Source organism: Trifolium pratense, linkage group LG2 (assembly GCF_020283565.1).
Source record: "Trifolium pratense cultivar HEN17-A07 linkage group LG2, ARS_RC_1.1, whole genome shotgun sequence".
Classification (NCBI taxonomy): domain Eukaryota; kingdom Viridiplantae; phylum Streptophyta; class Magnoliopsida; order Fabales; family Fabaceae; genus Trifolium; species Trifolium pratense.
In genome coordinates this window covers 32,903,719-32,920,863 of record NC_060060.1, presented here as the reverse complement: position 1 = coordinate 32,920,863, position 17,145 = coordinate 32,903,719, and the positions used below count along the sequence as shown (strand labels likewise).

The 17,145-nt window shown below is 33.0% G+C and overlaps 2 protein-coding genes across 3 annotated transcripts; both read right to left on the bottom strand.

Annotated features, from left to right (window-relative positions):
* Nucleotides 1-5,725: 5,725 nt before the first annotated feature.
* On the bottom strand, nucleotides 5,726-12,771 carry LOC123910590 (potassium transporter 7-like). 2 transcript variants are annotated; one of them, XM_045961748.1, is made up of 11 exons: nucleotides 12,303-12,724; nucleotides 11,447-11,675; nucleotides 10,873-11,121; nucleotides 10,589-10,639; nucleotides 9,382-9,642; nucleotides 9,092-9,144; nucleotides 8,876-8,990; nucleotides 8,504-8,758; nucleotides 7,342-7,864; nucleotides 6,988-7,078; nucleotides 6,679-6,816 (listed from the first exon to the last, which is right to left on the bottom strand). In XM_045961748.1, exons 1-10 carry the CDS (start codon nucleotides 12,564-12,566, stop codon nucleotides 7,030-7,032), a joined length of 2,049 nt encoding a protein of 682 aa, XP_045817704.1. In that variant the 5' UTR covers nucleotides 12,567-12,724; the 3' UTR covers nucleotides 6,679-6,816; nucleotides 6,988-7,029. The 2 variants fall into 2 exon arrangements, with proteins under 2 accessions (XP_045817703.1, XP_045817704.1); XM_045961747.1 differs by lacking the exon at nucleotides 6,988-7,078 and having other exon boundaries at nucleotides 5,726-6,816; nucleotides 12,303-12,771.
* A 736-nt stretch (nucleotides 12,772-13,507) lies between these two features.
* On the bottom strand, nucleotides 13,508-15,927 carry LOC123910589 (potassium transporter 7-like). Its single transcript, XM_045961746.1, has 2 exons — nucleotides 15,491-15,927; nucleotides 13,508-14,071 (listed from the first exon to the last, which is right to left on the bottom strand). The coding sequence occupies exons 1-2, from the start codon at nucleotides 15,802-15,804 to the stop codon at nucleotides 13,966-13,968; spliced, it is 420 nt and encodes a 139-aa protein (XP_045817702.1). The 5' UTR covers nucleotides 15,805-15,927; the 3' UTR covers nucleotides 13,508-13,965.
* Between the last annotated feature and the right edge of the window lie 1,218 nt (nucleotides 15,928-17,145).

Below are 17,145 nucleotides of genomic sequence, written 5' to 3'. Positions count from 1 at the left end.
CTCACAACTGAATGATGAAAGAAGGTATCCTTACAAATGGGAACCAAGTTGAATTCTTCATCCATTTTCATTTTGTGATTCATGTTTTCACCACAACAGCCACAATCCATATCCACTCAATAAACCTACACAAGAGAAAAATTGGGTCAAAAAGACAACTATAAATGAATAACAACTCTTGTGATCAACACCAAACTAGTATAGTCACATAAGCATAGTCACATAGTGTGTGTGAGTACAAACTAGTAACGTTGCAAGAAACAAATACAAATGGAGATAAATGGTGAGACAAGAGTATCAAAGTTCAAGAGGGTTTGTGTGTTTTGTGTGAGTAGTCCCGGCAAGAAAAGTAGCTATCAAGATGCTGCCATTCAACTTGGAAACAAATTGGTATATACTTTATTCATTTTCTCCCCTGTTTTTTTTATGTTCTACAAAAAGGATTTCTTTTTCTTATTTCTTTTTTTATAGTTATTAGTTGCTGTTCAAATATTTAAACTTTATGAAAAGACATATTCAATATTTCAGTTGGGTCAATTCCTTATGTTCATAACATGTTTGTTGATAGTTCTAACTTAAAAAAACTATGTCTTTCTTTCTTTTGGTTAACTTAGTTTCTAACATAACACAGAAATTAACTAACTCATCCAAACAACTAGCTTAAATTCAACACAAAGATTAAATTCAACATAATAACTTAAATTCAACACAAAGATTAAATTCAATACAGTATAGAAGAATACCTAACAACAAAACAACAAGCTTTTTTAAAATAGCAACCAAGTACAACTATACAAGTGGTACTTAGAAGAGTCACAATACAGAATACATGGAAACAGAAGGGAATCCAAACATGCACTAACTCAAAATTAAAAGAACAAGAGTTAAGGAACTAACTTGTTGACTGTGAGAGCTTCTTCGATGGCGGAATGGACGGCGGAAGTGAACGGCGTAAGTGGACGGCGAAGTGATTGTTCTTCAACGGAATGAACGCGGAATAGGGTTAAGGTTCAGGAACGGCGAAGATGTTTTGTTTGTGTTCTTTGAGATTTGGGGAAAAAAAAGGAAAATTATTTTAAGACATATAATAAATTAAATGATATACTCCGTATTCTATCAGTAAGAATGAAATTGCCCTAAAAAAAAAGTGAAAAGGAAAAAAAAAAGGGAAAATGAAAAATTGGGAAATTTTTTTGGCGCTTAACAAATAATTTAATTTTTATTTAATTTATTATTTATGACTAGAGTCCGCCTCAGCAGATTCTAAGATGAGGGATTTCTTTATTTTTACTTAGTGTCTCAGTAGTGTCTCTGAAAGCAGACACTAATTATAATTATTCAATTAAAATAAAGATTTAAAAAATAAAACCAGTAGCGTCTACCAGTTAGACTTAAAGCGGACTCTAGTAACGTCTGTGTCGGGGCAGACGCTAAATAATTTGAAGCTAATCAGCAGTTTTGTTGTAGTGATTTTGCACGGATACATACTCAGTATGGAGAACTAAGTCAGTTAAAGAAGTTAACAAAAAGTCAACCAAGATCATAAATTTATTTTAAAATAGAACGAGACATAATAAGAAAATGTGTACACCGAACTAAAGTGATTGAAATTTTCAAAAAGCAGTTCAAGTTGGCAAAAAGTAAGAACAGTAAAAGCAATAGAGAAGAGGAAAACTATTTGGCAGCAGAGAGAAGCCACTTTCTCTTCCATTTTCTTTTAGGCCTACGATCGAAATTCCTCATATTTGTGAGTTCTCGTTGTTACTCTTTCGCTTCATATCTAATAGCCACTTCATTTATGCATTTCACTTTTGAAATCACAGTTTGAATTTGAAGCATCAAAATTATAAGACTTATTCATCCTTCGTCGAACATATACCAAAAGAAAGGATGCGGCCATGATGATGTCCAGTCTTTTTTACATCAAGTTTGACATAAATAGACAACATATTCGGTAAATTTCCAATCTCTGTATAAAGAGCAATATAAACACTGACCTTCATTCTTCATAAAAGAAAAATAGAATGTCAAACAAACCGGAGCATATAAGAATTACTCTAATTCAAGTTTTTTTTTTTTTAAAAAAAAAAAAACTATGGATTAAGAAACCGTCAATGTTGTTTAATAAATCTTCTTGACTTTGTAAGCATTACTCTAAATCAAGAAGGTAAAATCTGAAATTAAAGTTGAAAAAAATATGGATTGTCAAACTTTGTATAGCCATAAACTTCGTAATTCTCATGTGGAAGTTTCTCCAATACAACGGCAAAAGAAGATAATGCAATGAAAATCATTATAGAGAACTGTACCGACCTCTTTCTTGTTCATTACTCCACCGCGGCACCATTCACAGTCGTTCCCTTCTTCTTTACATGTTGAATGAATGCAGACAATTGCATTCAGAGTTTATATACAATCACACAATTGCCGAACTTTACACCGTTCACAGCCCTCGTTGTCAAACAGTATACTACTCCCACGCTTCTTCGTCTTGCCTAAATTTTTTAAACATTGATGATATTATAGAAGGAGTTGCATTCCATTATATATGACAGAAGCACAATCAAAAAAGAAAATAACATCAAAACTATATGGTCAAAACATTAGGTAGATGTTAAGCCTTGACTTAACATTATAATGAAGCCCCAATCTCCTACCCAAAGTAATAGTCCAGCAACTCTAGTTTATTTATGGCAGAATCTAATTATCTTTGTTTTGGAGATTAATTGATGGGAAAAAACTGCATGTACCGATCCTTCAAAATAGCAAATATCACATAGTGGTTGCATTTTATTTTTGACATACGATCGAGAGATGGCAATGTTGATGGCCGATGCGCTCGAAACTTAAGTGCTTCATGTGTCTTCCTCTATGACCATGTGAATCTTGTTGTTAATTTGTTATATAATTAGGTAATTTTGTTCTACTCCTCCCTGTATCCAAAAAGCTTAAATATTTTACAACTCACTGGAAGCAAAAAAAAGTTTAAGTCCTTTTTGTATGACCTCACTCAAAAGAAAATTCAATGCAAACAAAATTAACTAACCAATAACGCCAAAAGATTAGCAAAATTAATATTCAAAACCTTGAATGGGTTTTTCCTCCCTCCTCCTTGTGCTTCCTCTATTTTATGCTTGTTATTGTTTTCATAGTTCAATGCTCTTAAATTAAACTGCAAAGCACCGCAAAATTTAAAAAATCAGTAGTTAATTCAATGGTGTTGAAGGTGATTATGATGTGAACACATGCTAGATATTCAGCATTCAACACATAATAAGATGATAATGAAAGCCTCCTGAATTCATACCCAAATAACTGCCTATTAATTACCACACTACACAATTCAAGTTAGAAAACATGTGACATGAACTTTGTCAAAAAGTGCTAATAATAAAAAAAAAGTATATGAAGAAATAGGAAAGGATAATATTAAAAAGTAAAAACATAAGAACTTCCATTGCTTATCACTGAAGTAATATGTGCTTTCCACAAACACAATTTTGCCCGCCAACAAAAGGAAAGGAAAATAAAAAAAATAGATGGTTTAAGGTTTATGGTAACCACTTTTCCCTTGTTTTCCTAATTTTCTCAAGTTTGTAGTTCGCTCAATTGTTCTGTATATGCTACCTTTTTTATGTTGTTTCCTTAACCGCAGATTTTTTTAAAATTGAATAGCATAATTGTTCCATTTTGTGTTATGCAGTTATTATATTGGGTTGATGCAGTTTTGTAACCAACCATGCAGTTAAAAGTTTCACTATATTTGGTTTTGAAGGGTAATGTTGTCATTAAGAAAAGTCAACACCATGTATGAGAGGGTAAATTTGGAAATAATGAAAATCCACACCAAATTGGGGTATCCTCTTTATATTATGTATAGATATCAACTGTGATTTTTTTTGATTAAACAACGTACAAAGTTTTCGTCTTAATGGTGACGTTAATTAATTACGTGAAGAAAACCAGACATAGACCTAGATTATTAGGAAGACATGTGTACATCACATGATTTCGACTTGCTGGTAGTTTATTTATATGGTTGTTCAAACAATTATGAAACATTTAATGATAGATGAAAACAAGGCTAAGAATTGCTAGCTGAAAAAGCTGAAAGGAATTGTTCCGTTATTAGTTTAGAGAAATTGTCAAATTGAAGAAGTCTTTGAAACTGTCCTTGCGGTTAGCGGGACAACCACTAGTGTTTTAGAGTCCATAAAAATAATTAGTTGTGATCTTTTGCTGAGAAGAATATATTTTATATTTATCTATTTATGTATCTAGAAAGAATTTGTAATTTAAAATATAAAGAATGAATAAAGATGTTAGTTTTTGTTTGTTTTGTACTATTAATTTTACGATTTAATTTCACTATTTTAGCGTAACTCCTATATGGAGAAAAAAATTTAAATCGCTGCATTGTTTTAGCTTGATGCTTATTTTAAATGGATCGACTATGTATGTACCATACTTAATTAGTTGTAGTGCAAGAAATTGTAGTGCATGCATTTGTTATGAATTATATATACTACATAATAGTCTATAGTTTGTCTAATGAGCATGGTCTAAACGTGTAACCTTACAATTTGAATCTGGAGCAAATTCTACCCGCAAACACTTCTAATAATGTCAAACTTAGGCATGACAATGGGGCGGGACGGAGACGGGTTTTGCCCTCCTCAAACTCAAACCCATAAAGTTTGGATTTCCCTAAACCCATCCCAAATTCGAGCGGGGATAAAAATGATAACCCCAAACCCATACCCAACCGAGATCGGGTATCCCCATCAGGTTTCGGGTATCCCCATTACGCATCTTTCCACATGAATTTAGATTACATTTTAGTATTTTTTTATTAAAAAAAAAGTTAAATGTCCAAAATTATTTTCTCTCAACAATATTTTTTTAAATAAAGAAAAAAATAGAGAAAATTGTTTGTTTAATACTCAAATTAAAATAAAAAATAAATATATGAACGTAATTTAAGAGATTGTTTAGGCGTTTCTAATTTAAAAGAGGTGAAATCTAATTTTTAGTATAAGCGGGGTGGGTTCGGGGTGGGTATCAATGTACCCATTACCCGCCCCAAACCCATCTTTTGAAATCGGGGAAAACCCAAACTCGAACCCAAACTCAGTCAACTCGAGTTTTCCCCGTCAAAACGGGTATGATTTGGGTGGATACCCGCGGGTATGAGTTTTATTGCCATGCCTAGTCAAACTTGATACCGACCGAGCTATATATTGCTTATACTTTTTCTGATATTTTCTATCCATCATCTTGTTTCAATTCTCAATCTCAATTATGCTTTTGCATTCGTTCATATTGTCATGTTGGTTATAGTACTGTACTATTCTACATAAACATAACTATGACATATATATCCAATTTCATGTTCATTTTATTTTTTTTACGAAGTTTCCACAACAAGCAATTAATCTCCATCAAGGATATATATAAATTAAGAAAAGGTAAGTTCTTCAATTAGTTAAAAATTAAAGCCATAAAAAAGAAAAAAGAACGCATTCGTTGAATCATTTTGTGTTGTGTAACATTTCACTTCATTTGTATTTGTTGATGACATTTCATTTTGTCATAACGGGAAAAGAAAAAGGCTTTAGAAACGCTGCACTTTGAATGTAGTAGATGAAAATTCTATGTTTTGGAGTTGAGTTTAAGAAATTGAATAAAAATTTGAATTTAGGATAAAAACATAAAATCCTACATATTTACCTTAAATTTCTCAATTTCATCTGTATTAAAACGGTTTTGAGACTCGGTTTATGAAATTTTGAATCTACAAATGAATTGATTTGTTTTTTCACCTAAAAATGTATATTCACATATTTCTACATATTTATTTATTAACACACAAATTCCATAGCTTGATCTCTAGTATTAGTTGCAACTTGCAAGCGTAATTAAGTTGTGAAAGACCATAGTTTCTCCATTTTAGCACTTCAACAACACTCTGTCCATAATTGTACATTCAAGTTGAAGTGGAATTGTTCACAAATGTGTATACATAATGTTGCATCGATTATTTTTACCTATCTGTTTCTGTTTGTTATCAACCTATTTTGATTCCGTGTAAGAAGATGCCAGACACAACTACTATAAACATCAGTACGATATCTGATGATGAGCTAGACCAAGAGCAAACAACAACTAGAAGGTAAATCAAATTGTGCATTCCAAAATAAAACCTTTCGAGGGCCTGCTCACCGCCATCATATGGTGGTTTCCAAGTAAATTGTCGTTCCATTGGATAGTAAAATTGATTTTCAAACCATGTAAGTCATGCTAACTTGCATCAGATGTGAATGTGGCACACTTAAAGTTGTGATACCCCTCCTGCAGTTCTTTCTCAAGAAGGCGTAGAAATAGTTTATTACTAGCTTCTTGATAAACCAAGACTCCTTTCGTGCTCTTATATCCCCATGACCGAGAAGATAAACAACTCCAGATTCTTTAGCCTTGTGAATAAAAGATAGCTCCCTTTCAAGGCTCTGTTCAGCATCAAACGCTGGGGAATCAGACGCTGTAGGGCTTAACACCTCGGATGTGCTTGCTTCTAAAACAGAGCTGCTTGTATCCTTAAAATCGGAAAGAAGAGGAATCCCAAGTGAGTAAACACTCCCATTGGGAGCAATTAGAACCCTAGAACTAGAGTACTCATCCTCTGAATCAATATCTTCATCCCTATCACTCTCCAGTGATCTCTCCTGAGCCTCACGGCGTATAAACTTCTCCAGGCTCTCAATCAGCATCTGCTCAAACGTCTGGTGATTTTCTTTTCGAACATCTTTGTAACCATATCTGTTGACATAAAAGCAAAGAAAGAAATACTTTTATTAAATGATAACAGCATACACTATAGTTTTTTCAAGAAATTGTCCCCATAAAGTGATATATACATCAAGTCATTGCACAGGTTGTGTCTAAAAGAAATATTTAGGAGCTCCATTTCTGGTAGAATTAGAAAATTACTTTGGTAGTGAAGAGTTAAGAGCTGCATAACTGGGTTGGTGGTTAACTGAAATAGTAGGAGAGGAGTAGAAGAACATTTTGATTCCGAAATCTGAATTAATAAAATAGGAAAACTAAGTATTAACTCACTTGAAAAAGGGAAAACCCTTTGGAAAGAGATAATTCTCTTCCTTTTCTGTAGACATCCAATCAACCCTTACAAATTTGTTCTCTTTCACTCCATTTGTAACATTTTGATAATCCATTACACTATTCCAAGGTTAAACCACTTTGCCAAGGGTGTAAAAGTTAACATCATCTCTTATTAATACAGTTATACACAGAACCAAAATATGAATAAAAGGAGCTAGTTACCTGGCAATACAACGAAATATATGATAACTTTTGAGGCAGACTCGCCGGAAAAGGAACCTTTCACTTTGAGGCACCACAGGAACCGGAACATACTTGATACTCACAAATATGATCATGGAGTGAATTGCCGGAAGTGTAGTCAGAAAATGTCCAAGAATTGCTGGTATTCCTTTGACCAATTCGTTATAAAGCAAACCAATTCCAGGAGCACGTATTGTCCCAAGATTAGACCCTAATTCTCGCATCAAATCCATCGACAGTTTTTGCTTGACTTCAGTTTCATACTTGAGATTGCTTCCATAATTCCATACATACATTATAAGAAACATTATTACAGAAAAGACCAATATTATCCAACTTCCATCTGCCACACTACACAGAACAGATGAAAAGAAAGTCAACTCCAATCCCAAGAAGACTACCGCAAAACACAGCACTATCATGATGTGTATTTGCCATATAAGAAGCATAACAAGGGTTAATAAAACAGTGGTCGTCATCATCACCCCCATCTCAGCAATTCCTGAAAGTGGAAAAAGGAAAAGGCTGAATATGAATTCATTAATAATACATAATAAGTTAATAACATAGTAATAATGAACGGAGTTCAGTGGCCAAAAGCCAAAGAAAGCTAAACTCTCGAGCCGCAATTTCCGAATCAAATTATTATCGATCAGGATCTATTCCTTTCACAAATTCAAAGTTCAACAGAAGTGTGACCATACCCATTTATAATAAAATAATAGCCATAGCCACTACCTCTTAAAAGTCTTGCTGATGGAAAAACAATTACATAGATACATTGTTCCGAATTTTTTAAAAAAACAGGGCAACAATAGGGCTTAAGATCTCAGAATGCACGGGTTTCTCAAAGCAAATTAGGTCTTCTTTTATAAGGCTCTGGCTGTATTATTGATTATCCACTCAAAATAAATATCAGGAGAGGTCAATGCTCTTCCACATAATTACAGTAACATTTTTTTGATGCAAAGCATTCTGTTCTTTTTGATAAAGGCAAAGCATTCTGTTCTGAATGTCGACCTCAACAAAAATGTGATATTAACATTATCACCAAGTTTCAATTTCACAAAGCAATGTAATTATTGCTGATAGATTTTTAAGATTATCTGCAGATATAAAAGAACATTAAAACAATCATTACCATAGGCATTTCCAATCTCATCAATGCTTGATATAGAGCAGACAAGCACCAGTGAAACAGCCAGGAGAAACCAGTTTAGGACAGGGATATAGATCTGGCCCATAAATTTCCGGGAGGTGTGAATGATTTTAAGACGAGGGAAACAACCAAGTGCAGTTGATTGCTTTATACATGAAAATGTTGCTGTTGTCATAGCACGACTTGCAATCAGTGCCGCAATGTTAGCAATAAGGAAAGTTGGCCAGAATGCACCACCTACAGACAGAGAATAGTATTACTTGAAAATCCTGTAATTTGCTGAAACAGCTCACTGCAAAAAAAGATAAATTGCTAAGACAACCCGGTGTAAAGAATGATATTGTCAACACTTACTCGGAACAGAAGAATAAAAGGCATGACCAGCATCAGCATGGTTTTCCATAAGGTATGCAGCTTGACCCAAATAACCCAATAGCAGGCACGGCAAAACAAGAAAGACAAACGTAAGCTGCAAATTAGCACCATCAAGCCTCACATATTAGTACACAAAAAGACAAAGGAAATAAAAAATATGAAAGAAGCACGATACTCTAATAACTACAATTTTACCTGCACTGATCGTACAGGAAAGTAGCAAAGATCTGCAAACATGGCTTCAGAACCTGCAATACAGTTCAGTAAGAGTTTTAATAAGTACAGCAATAGTTACATTTATATTGCATATTCATCACAATAAAAAATTTATTATGGACAAACTTAGACAACGCCAATCATAATTGTTAGCAATGCATTGTATGTAAACAAATAAAAACACATTACTAAATCTACCTAACCAGCAAGATAAAATATATATACTATTATTCCATTCCCAGTTTCAAGATACTGTGTATTTTGTTTACCAGTTGCACACAGAAGACAACCCCCAAGAGAATACCATGCTTTAGTTGAGTTCCTCTTGAAGAAATAGTAGATATGAATAGGATTAAATGCCCTCAAGACACTGCTGTCATATTTGACAAGATTGTATATCCCGATACCCGCAAGAGAACAAAACCATATGAACAAAGCAGGTCCTACTGCAAGTCCCACTTTACTTGTTCCATACTTCTGTACACTGAACAAAACAATCAGGCAGGCAACTGAAATCATCACCACTTGATCTGCATAGTTAAAATGGAGAAAAGATTAATGCAGCTATAGAAATGACCAAATAATAAGCTTATAAATCAGCTCAGCTTATTCATATGTTCACTTATCTAACCCTCAGAAACAAAACCAAAACAAGAAAGGCTTTCAATTGTCTCAGACCAAGTCAATAGACTGCAGTAGCAAATATTTATTGTAAATAGTTAGCAATTTTGTGTATATAGGACAGTGATGCTTGTGTGTTTTCATGTAAATATAGTAAATACTGTAGAACTGGAGTTTAGGCCAGATGATTGGCATCATATGTGAGTCTAATGACCTCTATCAACTCACTACTCATCCTCATAGTTGCAGTAGCACAAATTTCCCCTTCTAATATACGGTCAACTGAATCATCCCAGGCTTTCAAAGCTGCATAAATTGGTGCCAAACTTGCCCAATTTATCCACGTTGGCTTGTGAGTTGTGTGAAGACGGGAAGCATGCTTGCAGTTCATTTTCCTAATCGACTTCTGTATTCATTCCTAAGACTGCAAGTGGATTTTTTTCTTCCCCCTGGATAATGCCAGGCTATTGGAGAAGAAACATGTGCACTTAAAAATATGGGAATTCAGACCATGTTCCTATTCCTCCAAGGAAGTTGATTGTTGGATGTCACCGGATCTTTACATCTAAAGTTGGTTTTGATGGTAACAATGTCAAACCTAGGCATCAATAACTATTATAGACAGAACCTCTGAACAGTGAGTGTGGCCTAATGCAAATTTTTAGAGAGACATTTGAAATGATAGAGCTTAAAGTTGGGCCTTTTCTATCATGAGAGGCCTTCCTATTTTTCCTCCAATAAAAATAGTTAATAATACTAAGCAAAATTTTTGTTGAGGCCTAAAGCCCTTACTTCACTGCCTTGGATCAGCCCTGGTTACAGATAAAAGAGTTGATTTATAGGTTAATATAATACCTTGCTTGATTGCATCTATCCCAATGTTTAAACCACCAACAGATGACAATACTGCAGCAAGACATAGAAAGTGAGAATTATTATACAAAAGAAAACACTAAACAGTAGTCAAATGGTGATCAAAACACCGGTTGTTCACGAACACAAGTAATAACATATCATTACAAGTATGTTATGGATATCATTCCAAAGACATGACCAAGGCAAGTCCGAAGAAATTACAAAAATACATACAGTAATAGCAGTTTTTTTTCTGGCAAAATAAAGTAATAGCAGTTAATAACCTGACATTGCTGGTGTTACAACACCATTAGCAATCACCATAGAAGTACCAGCAAGCACTAATATCAGTAGCGTCTTCTTCAGAGTCAGAGAAGACTCAAGTCTTTCCTTGATTTTTAATGACCTTTCAAGCTCAGGGGATGGCACCTTTAGCCTAAAGCTTGATATACGGGCATCTGATGCTAACTGGTTGGGGAGAAGACTCACCTTAGCATGACGACAAATCAAGGAGTACAAGGCAAAAGTACCACCTGCAGTGGTTCGAAAACAACTATGATATTGAGGACATAACTGTCAGAACACTGTGATAGCCACACAGAGAAATGCAAGTAATATTTAAGGTTTATTTTAGAGGAGATTATCTAAATGCACTATCGGCGTAAAACTGTTTTACACATGTATCCAATTAAATCACACTATAGTGTCACTTTCTTTAGTTAGTTCCTAAAATGTCTCCACAAATATCCACACATATGGTACTATGGTGTGTGATCTGATCAGATGCATGTGTACAAATGTGTTACATCTGATGGTGATACAAATAAAATCTATTCTAGAATATTTAATTTAATATACCTTCACCATTATCATTGGCCCACAGAACAACCAGGACATACTTCACCAAAGGAATCAATATTAAAGTATACAAGACAAGCGATAATGCTCCAAGAATGTCTTCATTTTCATTTATAGGGGCCTTTCTAAACATAACACTAAATGTATATAATGGACTGGTTCCAACATCACCAAAGACTACGCCAAGAGTCTGAAAGGCCAATACAATTTTCTTTCCTACACTGATATCCTGCAATAAATTAGGAAGACAACGAGCATAAACATTTAAACATTAATATCTAGTTCTTATATGTTTCACTACAGTATACAGTTGTATTCTCTTATGATACTCAATTAACAAATTAACAAGGCAAAATTTCACTTTCAATTTCAGGTAACGATTTGATCCTTTATCTTTTTTATTTCAGTTTTGCCCTTTTGATCCATTTGCATATGAATTTTCAAGCTTTAAATGCAACATTCATATGTAAAAATGGATGAAAGACCATAGATTTGAAGACTCATAGGTCACAAGAAAATAAAATCATAAAAATGTGAAATAGAAACACTAAATTTAAGATTAACTTTTTGAAATAGAAACACTAAATTTAAGATTAACTTAAATGTTTATCCATTCTGAAATTTCAACTTATGATTAAAACTAAATTTCAAATAAAATTGAAACCAAAAGATTCTCAAGCTACTACAACTACAACTAAACTAACTAAACTGAACTAAAGTAAAATCGATTTCAATTACCATATCTCTATAAACGAAATAGTTCATAAACTAGCATTAGAAATCTTGAAAATTCAACATTCCACTCTAAAATAAGTAACAGAAGCTAAAAAAATGCATCATGAGAGAAAGTATGGACCTCATAGTCATTTCTGTGAACACCAGGAACATCAAGAGCTTCAACATCGAAAGAATCGATTCGAGGACCAGTGCGAATGAGTTTTTGTTCAGCGTTATCTTCATCTTCTGAATCAGGTACAGTGTTGCGTCCTCTGAATCTCAAATCGGCATGGTATTCTTCTATATCGGACACATCATCATCTTCATCCTCATGGAAAACCCATCGTGATTCCGATGAGTCCATCGAGAATCCACCATTGATTTCGCTACTTTCCTCTGACATGGATTCCAATCACAGGTCAATTTGAATTATGCGTGAATCAATCAATCAATCAATCGGAATCTTTAGGGTTCGATGCATAGATATGGTTCGATTTTAGAGAGTGAGGTGCCATATACATTCGGAAGTGTTTTCATTTTTTCAGTTACAGTGTGTGTGTGTCTGTGTGTGTGAAGAAGAAGAGTAAATTATTAAAATATTAATATATAATAATAATAATAATAATAATAATAATAATAAATTATAGTTTTCCTTTTATTTAAGTAAAATTGAAATTTATCCAAAAAAAAAAGTAAAATTATTTGATTATAATAATACTCTCATATAATTAATTTATGATTTATATTTGCAAAACAATCAAGTTCCAATAGCACTTTGTGAACTTAATAATAATGTACTGCCCAACTAGCTATACTCTAGCTATTCAAAACACACTTCATATTTGGATATACTTTAAATTTACCACATAGATTCTGAATTAACCAAAGCCCTCTAAGGATTACAACAAATTTGAAATTTAAATGGTTTGTGATTACAAGATAACTCTTTGATGAGATGATGTGTCAGTTTAGCTTAAATACAGTGTTAAATATTTGAGAAAGGATTTGAATTTGAATTTAACTTGACTCTTTTATTGCTGACTTCAGAGTTGTTCTTTATAGTGATGATAGAGTACTTCACTTGCACAGGATGTTTGTTCCAAAAGTTCTTCTTTACCTTGAGTAAAAAAAATAAGTTCTTCTTTACTTTGAATCATGAAATGATTTAGGAGTACTTTTTAAATGATCAATGTTAAAATGATTACCAATTAATAATAATTATTAACATAATTACTTCACTCCAGAATCGGTAAGATAAAAAACCTAAACACATAAGACACAGCATCCAATTACAGGCGAAAAATAGATATGATCTCATTTGAGTTTCAGTCATGAAAATGTGAAGCAAACAACAAATTTATGCGATCATATATTTATAAAAAAAAAAACAAGAAAAAAAAAGTAAGGGCAATCCAATCCAATGTTACTATACAATACTCTGTCCATAGTCGTACATTCAAGTTGAAGTGGAATTGTTCACAAATGTGTATGCATAATGTCATATCAATTTATTTTTTTAACATATCTGTTTCTGTTTGTTATAAACCTATTTTGATTCCGTGTAAGAAGATGTCAGACACAACCGCAACAAACATCAGTACGATTGCTGATCATGAGCTAGACCAAGAGCAAACAACTAGAAGGTAAATCGAATTGTGCATTCCACAATAAAACCTTTTGAGGGTCTGCTCACCGCCATCATACCGTGGTTTCAGAGTAAATTGCAGTTCCATTGGACAGTAAAATTGATTTTCAAACCATGTAAGTCATGCTAACTTGCATCAGATGTGAATGTGGCACACTTAAAGTTGTGTTGTGATCCCTCTCCTGAAGAAGGCGTAGAAATAGTTTATTACTAGCTTCTCAAAAGTCTGGTGATTTTCTTTTCGAACATCTTTGTAACCATATCTGTTGACATAAAAGCACAGATAGAAATACTTTTATTAAATGATAACAGCATATTATAGATTGTTTCTGTTACATAATAAAATAATAGTTTATGTTATTGGGCATGTTAGTTTAGAGTCCATTAGGTTTTATTATATATTCTCTAGTAACCTTTTTGTAATGTCAAGCTATTGTAATGTAATTTTATGAAACCCTAATAGCCTCCATTGTTCATTCCTTTGATTTGTATCTCTGATTCTAACATGGTATCTAGAGCTTGGTTCGATCCACCTTGAATCACCGGTTCTTTCCGCTGTCAAATTCTCAAAAGTTTGAGAATGTATTTGGTTTGATCTTTGATGATTTTTTCTTTCCCTGGGTTAGTTCTTTCTCTTATTGTTGGTCAATTTTTCAAGTGGGTATTGTCTTTGCTGGTATTTGTGAATTCTGTGTGCCGTCGTCTATTATTGCTTGGAAGAAACGAATCGGTTATTACTTCTTTCTTGATGGGTTTTGAATTTTATTGGTGGATATTTGCAAGGTTCATCCACGTTTTGAATTTTAGTGACAGGAGAAGGTATTGTTCCACCATTGCCTTTCCTCTTTTTCTCTGGTTTGTCCATTATAGTTTGATAAAATTTGTTTGTTTGTCCTCTTGCAACATTTAATTTGGATAGTGAATTTATTTGGGAGTTTATTGCAAGTTCTGTTGTGGATTTCCTCTCTCGGCTTGTTTGAACTGCATTGGATTGGATGTTGGATTAATTTGGTTTGGTTCTCCCCTCTTAGTTGATCGTGATCTTAATTGGGTTGATTTGTTGTCAGGGCTAATTTGTAACAAGCTTAAAGCTTAATAAGCTTTAGCTTGAGGGGTGATGTTAGAAGTTTATTTTATTTGGTAGTTTATTTTATTTTCGTATTTTGTTTGACAAACTCATAATGCTTCTTGTTGATGCATCATGAGTTTGAGAGTATGTGTTACATAATAAAATAATAGTTTATGTTATTGGGCATGTTAGTTTAGAGTCCATTAGGTTTTATTATATATTCTCTAGTAACCTTTTTGTAATGTCAAGCTATTGTAATGTAATTTTATGAAACCCTAATAGCCTCCATTGTTCATTCCTTTGATTTGTATCTCTGATTCTAACAGTTTCAAGAAATTATCCCCTTACACTAATATTTACATGAAGTCATTGCACAAGTTGTGTCTAAGAAATATTTAGGAGCACCATTTCTGGTAGGACGAAGGACAAAAATGAAAGTGGTGGAAGCATAGCAGAGTTAGAGTTTCAAAATTACTTGGCAGTGACCCTACTTATTTTGATAATCCATTAAACTTTTCCAAGGTTTTACGACTTTGCAGGGTATACAAGTTAACACCCCTCTTATTAATTCACTTATACAAAACCAAAAATTTGAATAAAAGGAGCTACTTACCTGGCAATACAACGAAATATATGATAACTTTTGAGGCAGACTCGCCGGAAAAGGAACCTTTCACTTTGAGGCACCACAGGAACCGGAACATACTTGATACTCACAAATATGATCATGGAGTGAATTGCCGGAAGTGTAGCCAGAAAATGTCCAAGAATTGCTGGTATTCCTTTGACCAATTCCTTATAAAGCAAACCAATTCCAGGAGCACGTATTGTCCCAAGATTAGACCCTAATTCTCGCATCAAATCCATCGACAGTTTTTGCTTGACTTCAGTTTTCATACTTGAGGTTGCTTCCATAATTCCACACATACATTATAAGAAACATTATTACAGAAAAGAAAAGAGCAATATTATCCGACTTCCATCTGCCATACTCCACAGAAAAGATGAAAAGAAAGTCAACTCCAATCCCAAAGAAGACTACTGCAAAACAAAACACTATGATGATGCGTATTTGCCATATAAGAAGCATAACAAGGGTTAATAAAACAGTGGTGGTCATCATCACCCCTATCTCAGCAATTCCTGAAAGTGGAAAAAGGAAAAGGCTGAATATGAATTCATTAATATTACACAATAAGTTAATAACATAGTAATAATGAACTGAGTTCAGTGGCCGAAAGCCAAAGAAAGCTAAACTCTCCAGACACAATCCACATATCTAGATTTCCAAATCAAATTATTATCGATCAGGCTCCGGTTGTATTATTGATTATCCACTCAAAATAAATGAACGTTAGGTATGTTGTTCTAGATGTCACTTTATTAATGTCTCGTGATCATATTTTGTGAACTATTTATCAAGAAATAAGATCTCTAATCTTGATCTACTATTGACACAAGCCTAATTAAAATTGAAATCATTGTCTTTAATATTGAATTCAACATGAACTTAAAGGATTGCTCAAATAATGATTTTTCTTGATTATTGTTTATGAAGATTATTTATGAAATGGTTTTTCAAAGAACTAAAACATTAATGGTATATACTAAAGCATTCTTGAAGAATTGCTCGAAGGATTTTTTTAAAAAATTTTGTGATATAGTTTCTGGAGAACTAAAGAAGAAGAAAAAGGGAAAACCTTAATAATACCGAAACATCTTTGAAGGACTGCTTAAATAATGAAATTTTTATAAATGTTTGAAGATTTGGAACATAGCTCTTGGAGAACTATAAATTTAATATCGAGCATCTATGAAAGAATGCAAAAGAATAAATTATTTTTGATCATTAAGAAGAACACTTGTCATAGAAGAACTAAAGTTTTTTATTTTGTTACAAGAACTAAAGGTTTAATATTAACGCAACTCTGATGGATTGCTTAAAGAATATGGATATCCTTAACCGTTGTTAATGAAAAATTATCTGTACAGTTCTTGAAGAACTTAAAAGCCAATATTAAAGCATTTTCGTAGTATCACTCAAAAATATTTTTTCATAATCAAGGTTTATGAATTTTGGTGTTATAATTTTTGAAGAACTAATAATTTAAACATTAATGAAAAATTATTTGTTGTTGAGTTACTGAATAACTAAATTGTAAAATTATTAATGTCTCTTGAATATAAATTTGATTACTTATTTAAATATATTTATTGATTTTAATTTATTTTATTTTCGATAAATTAAAGGTATCACTCGCGCGCAAC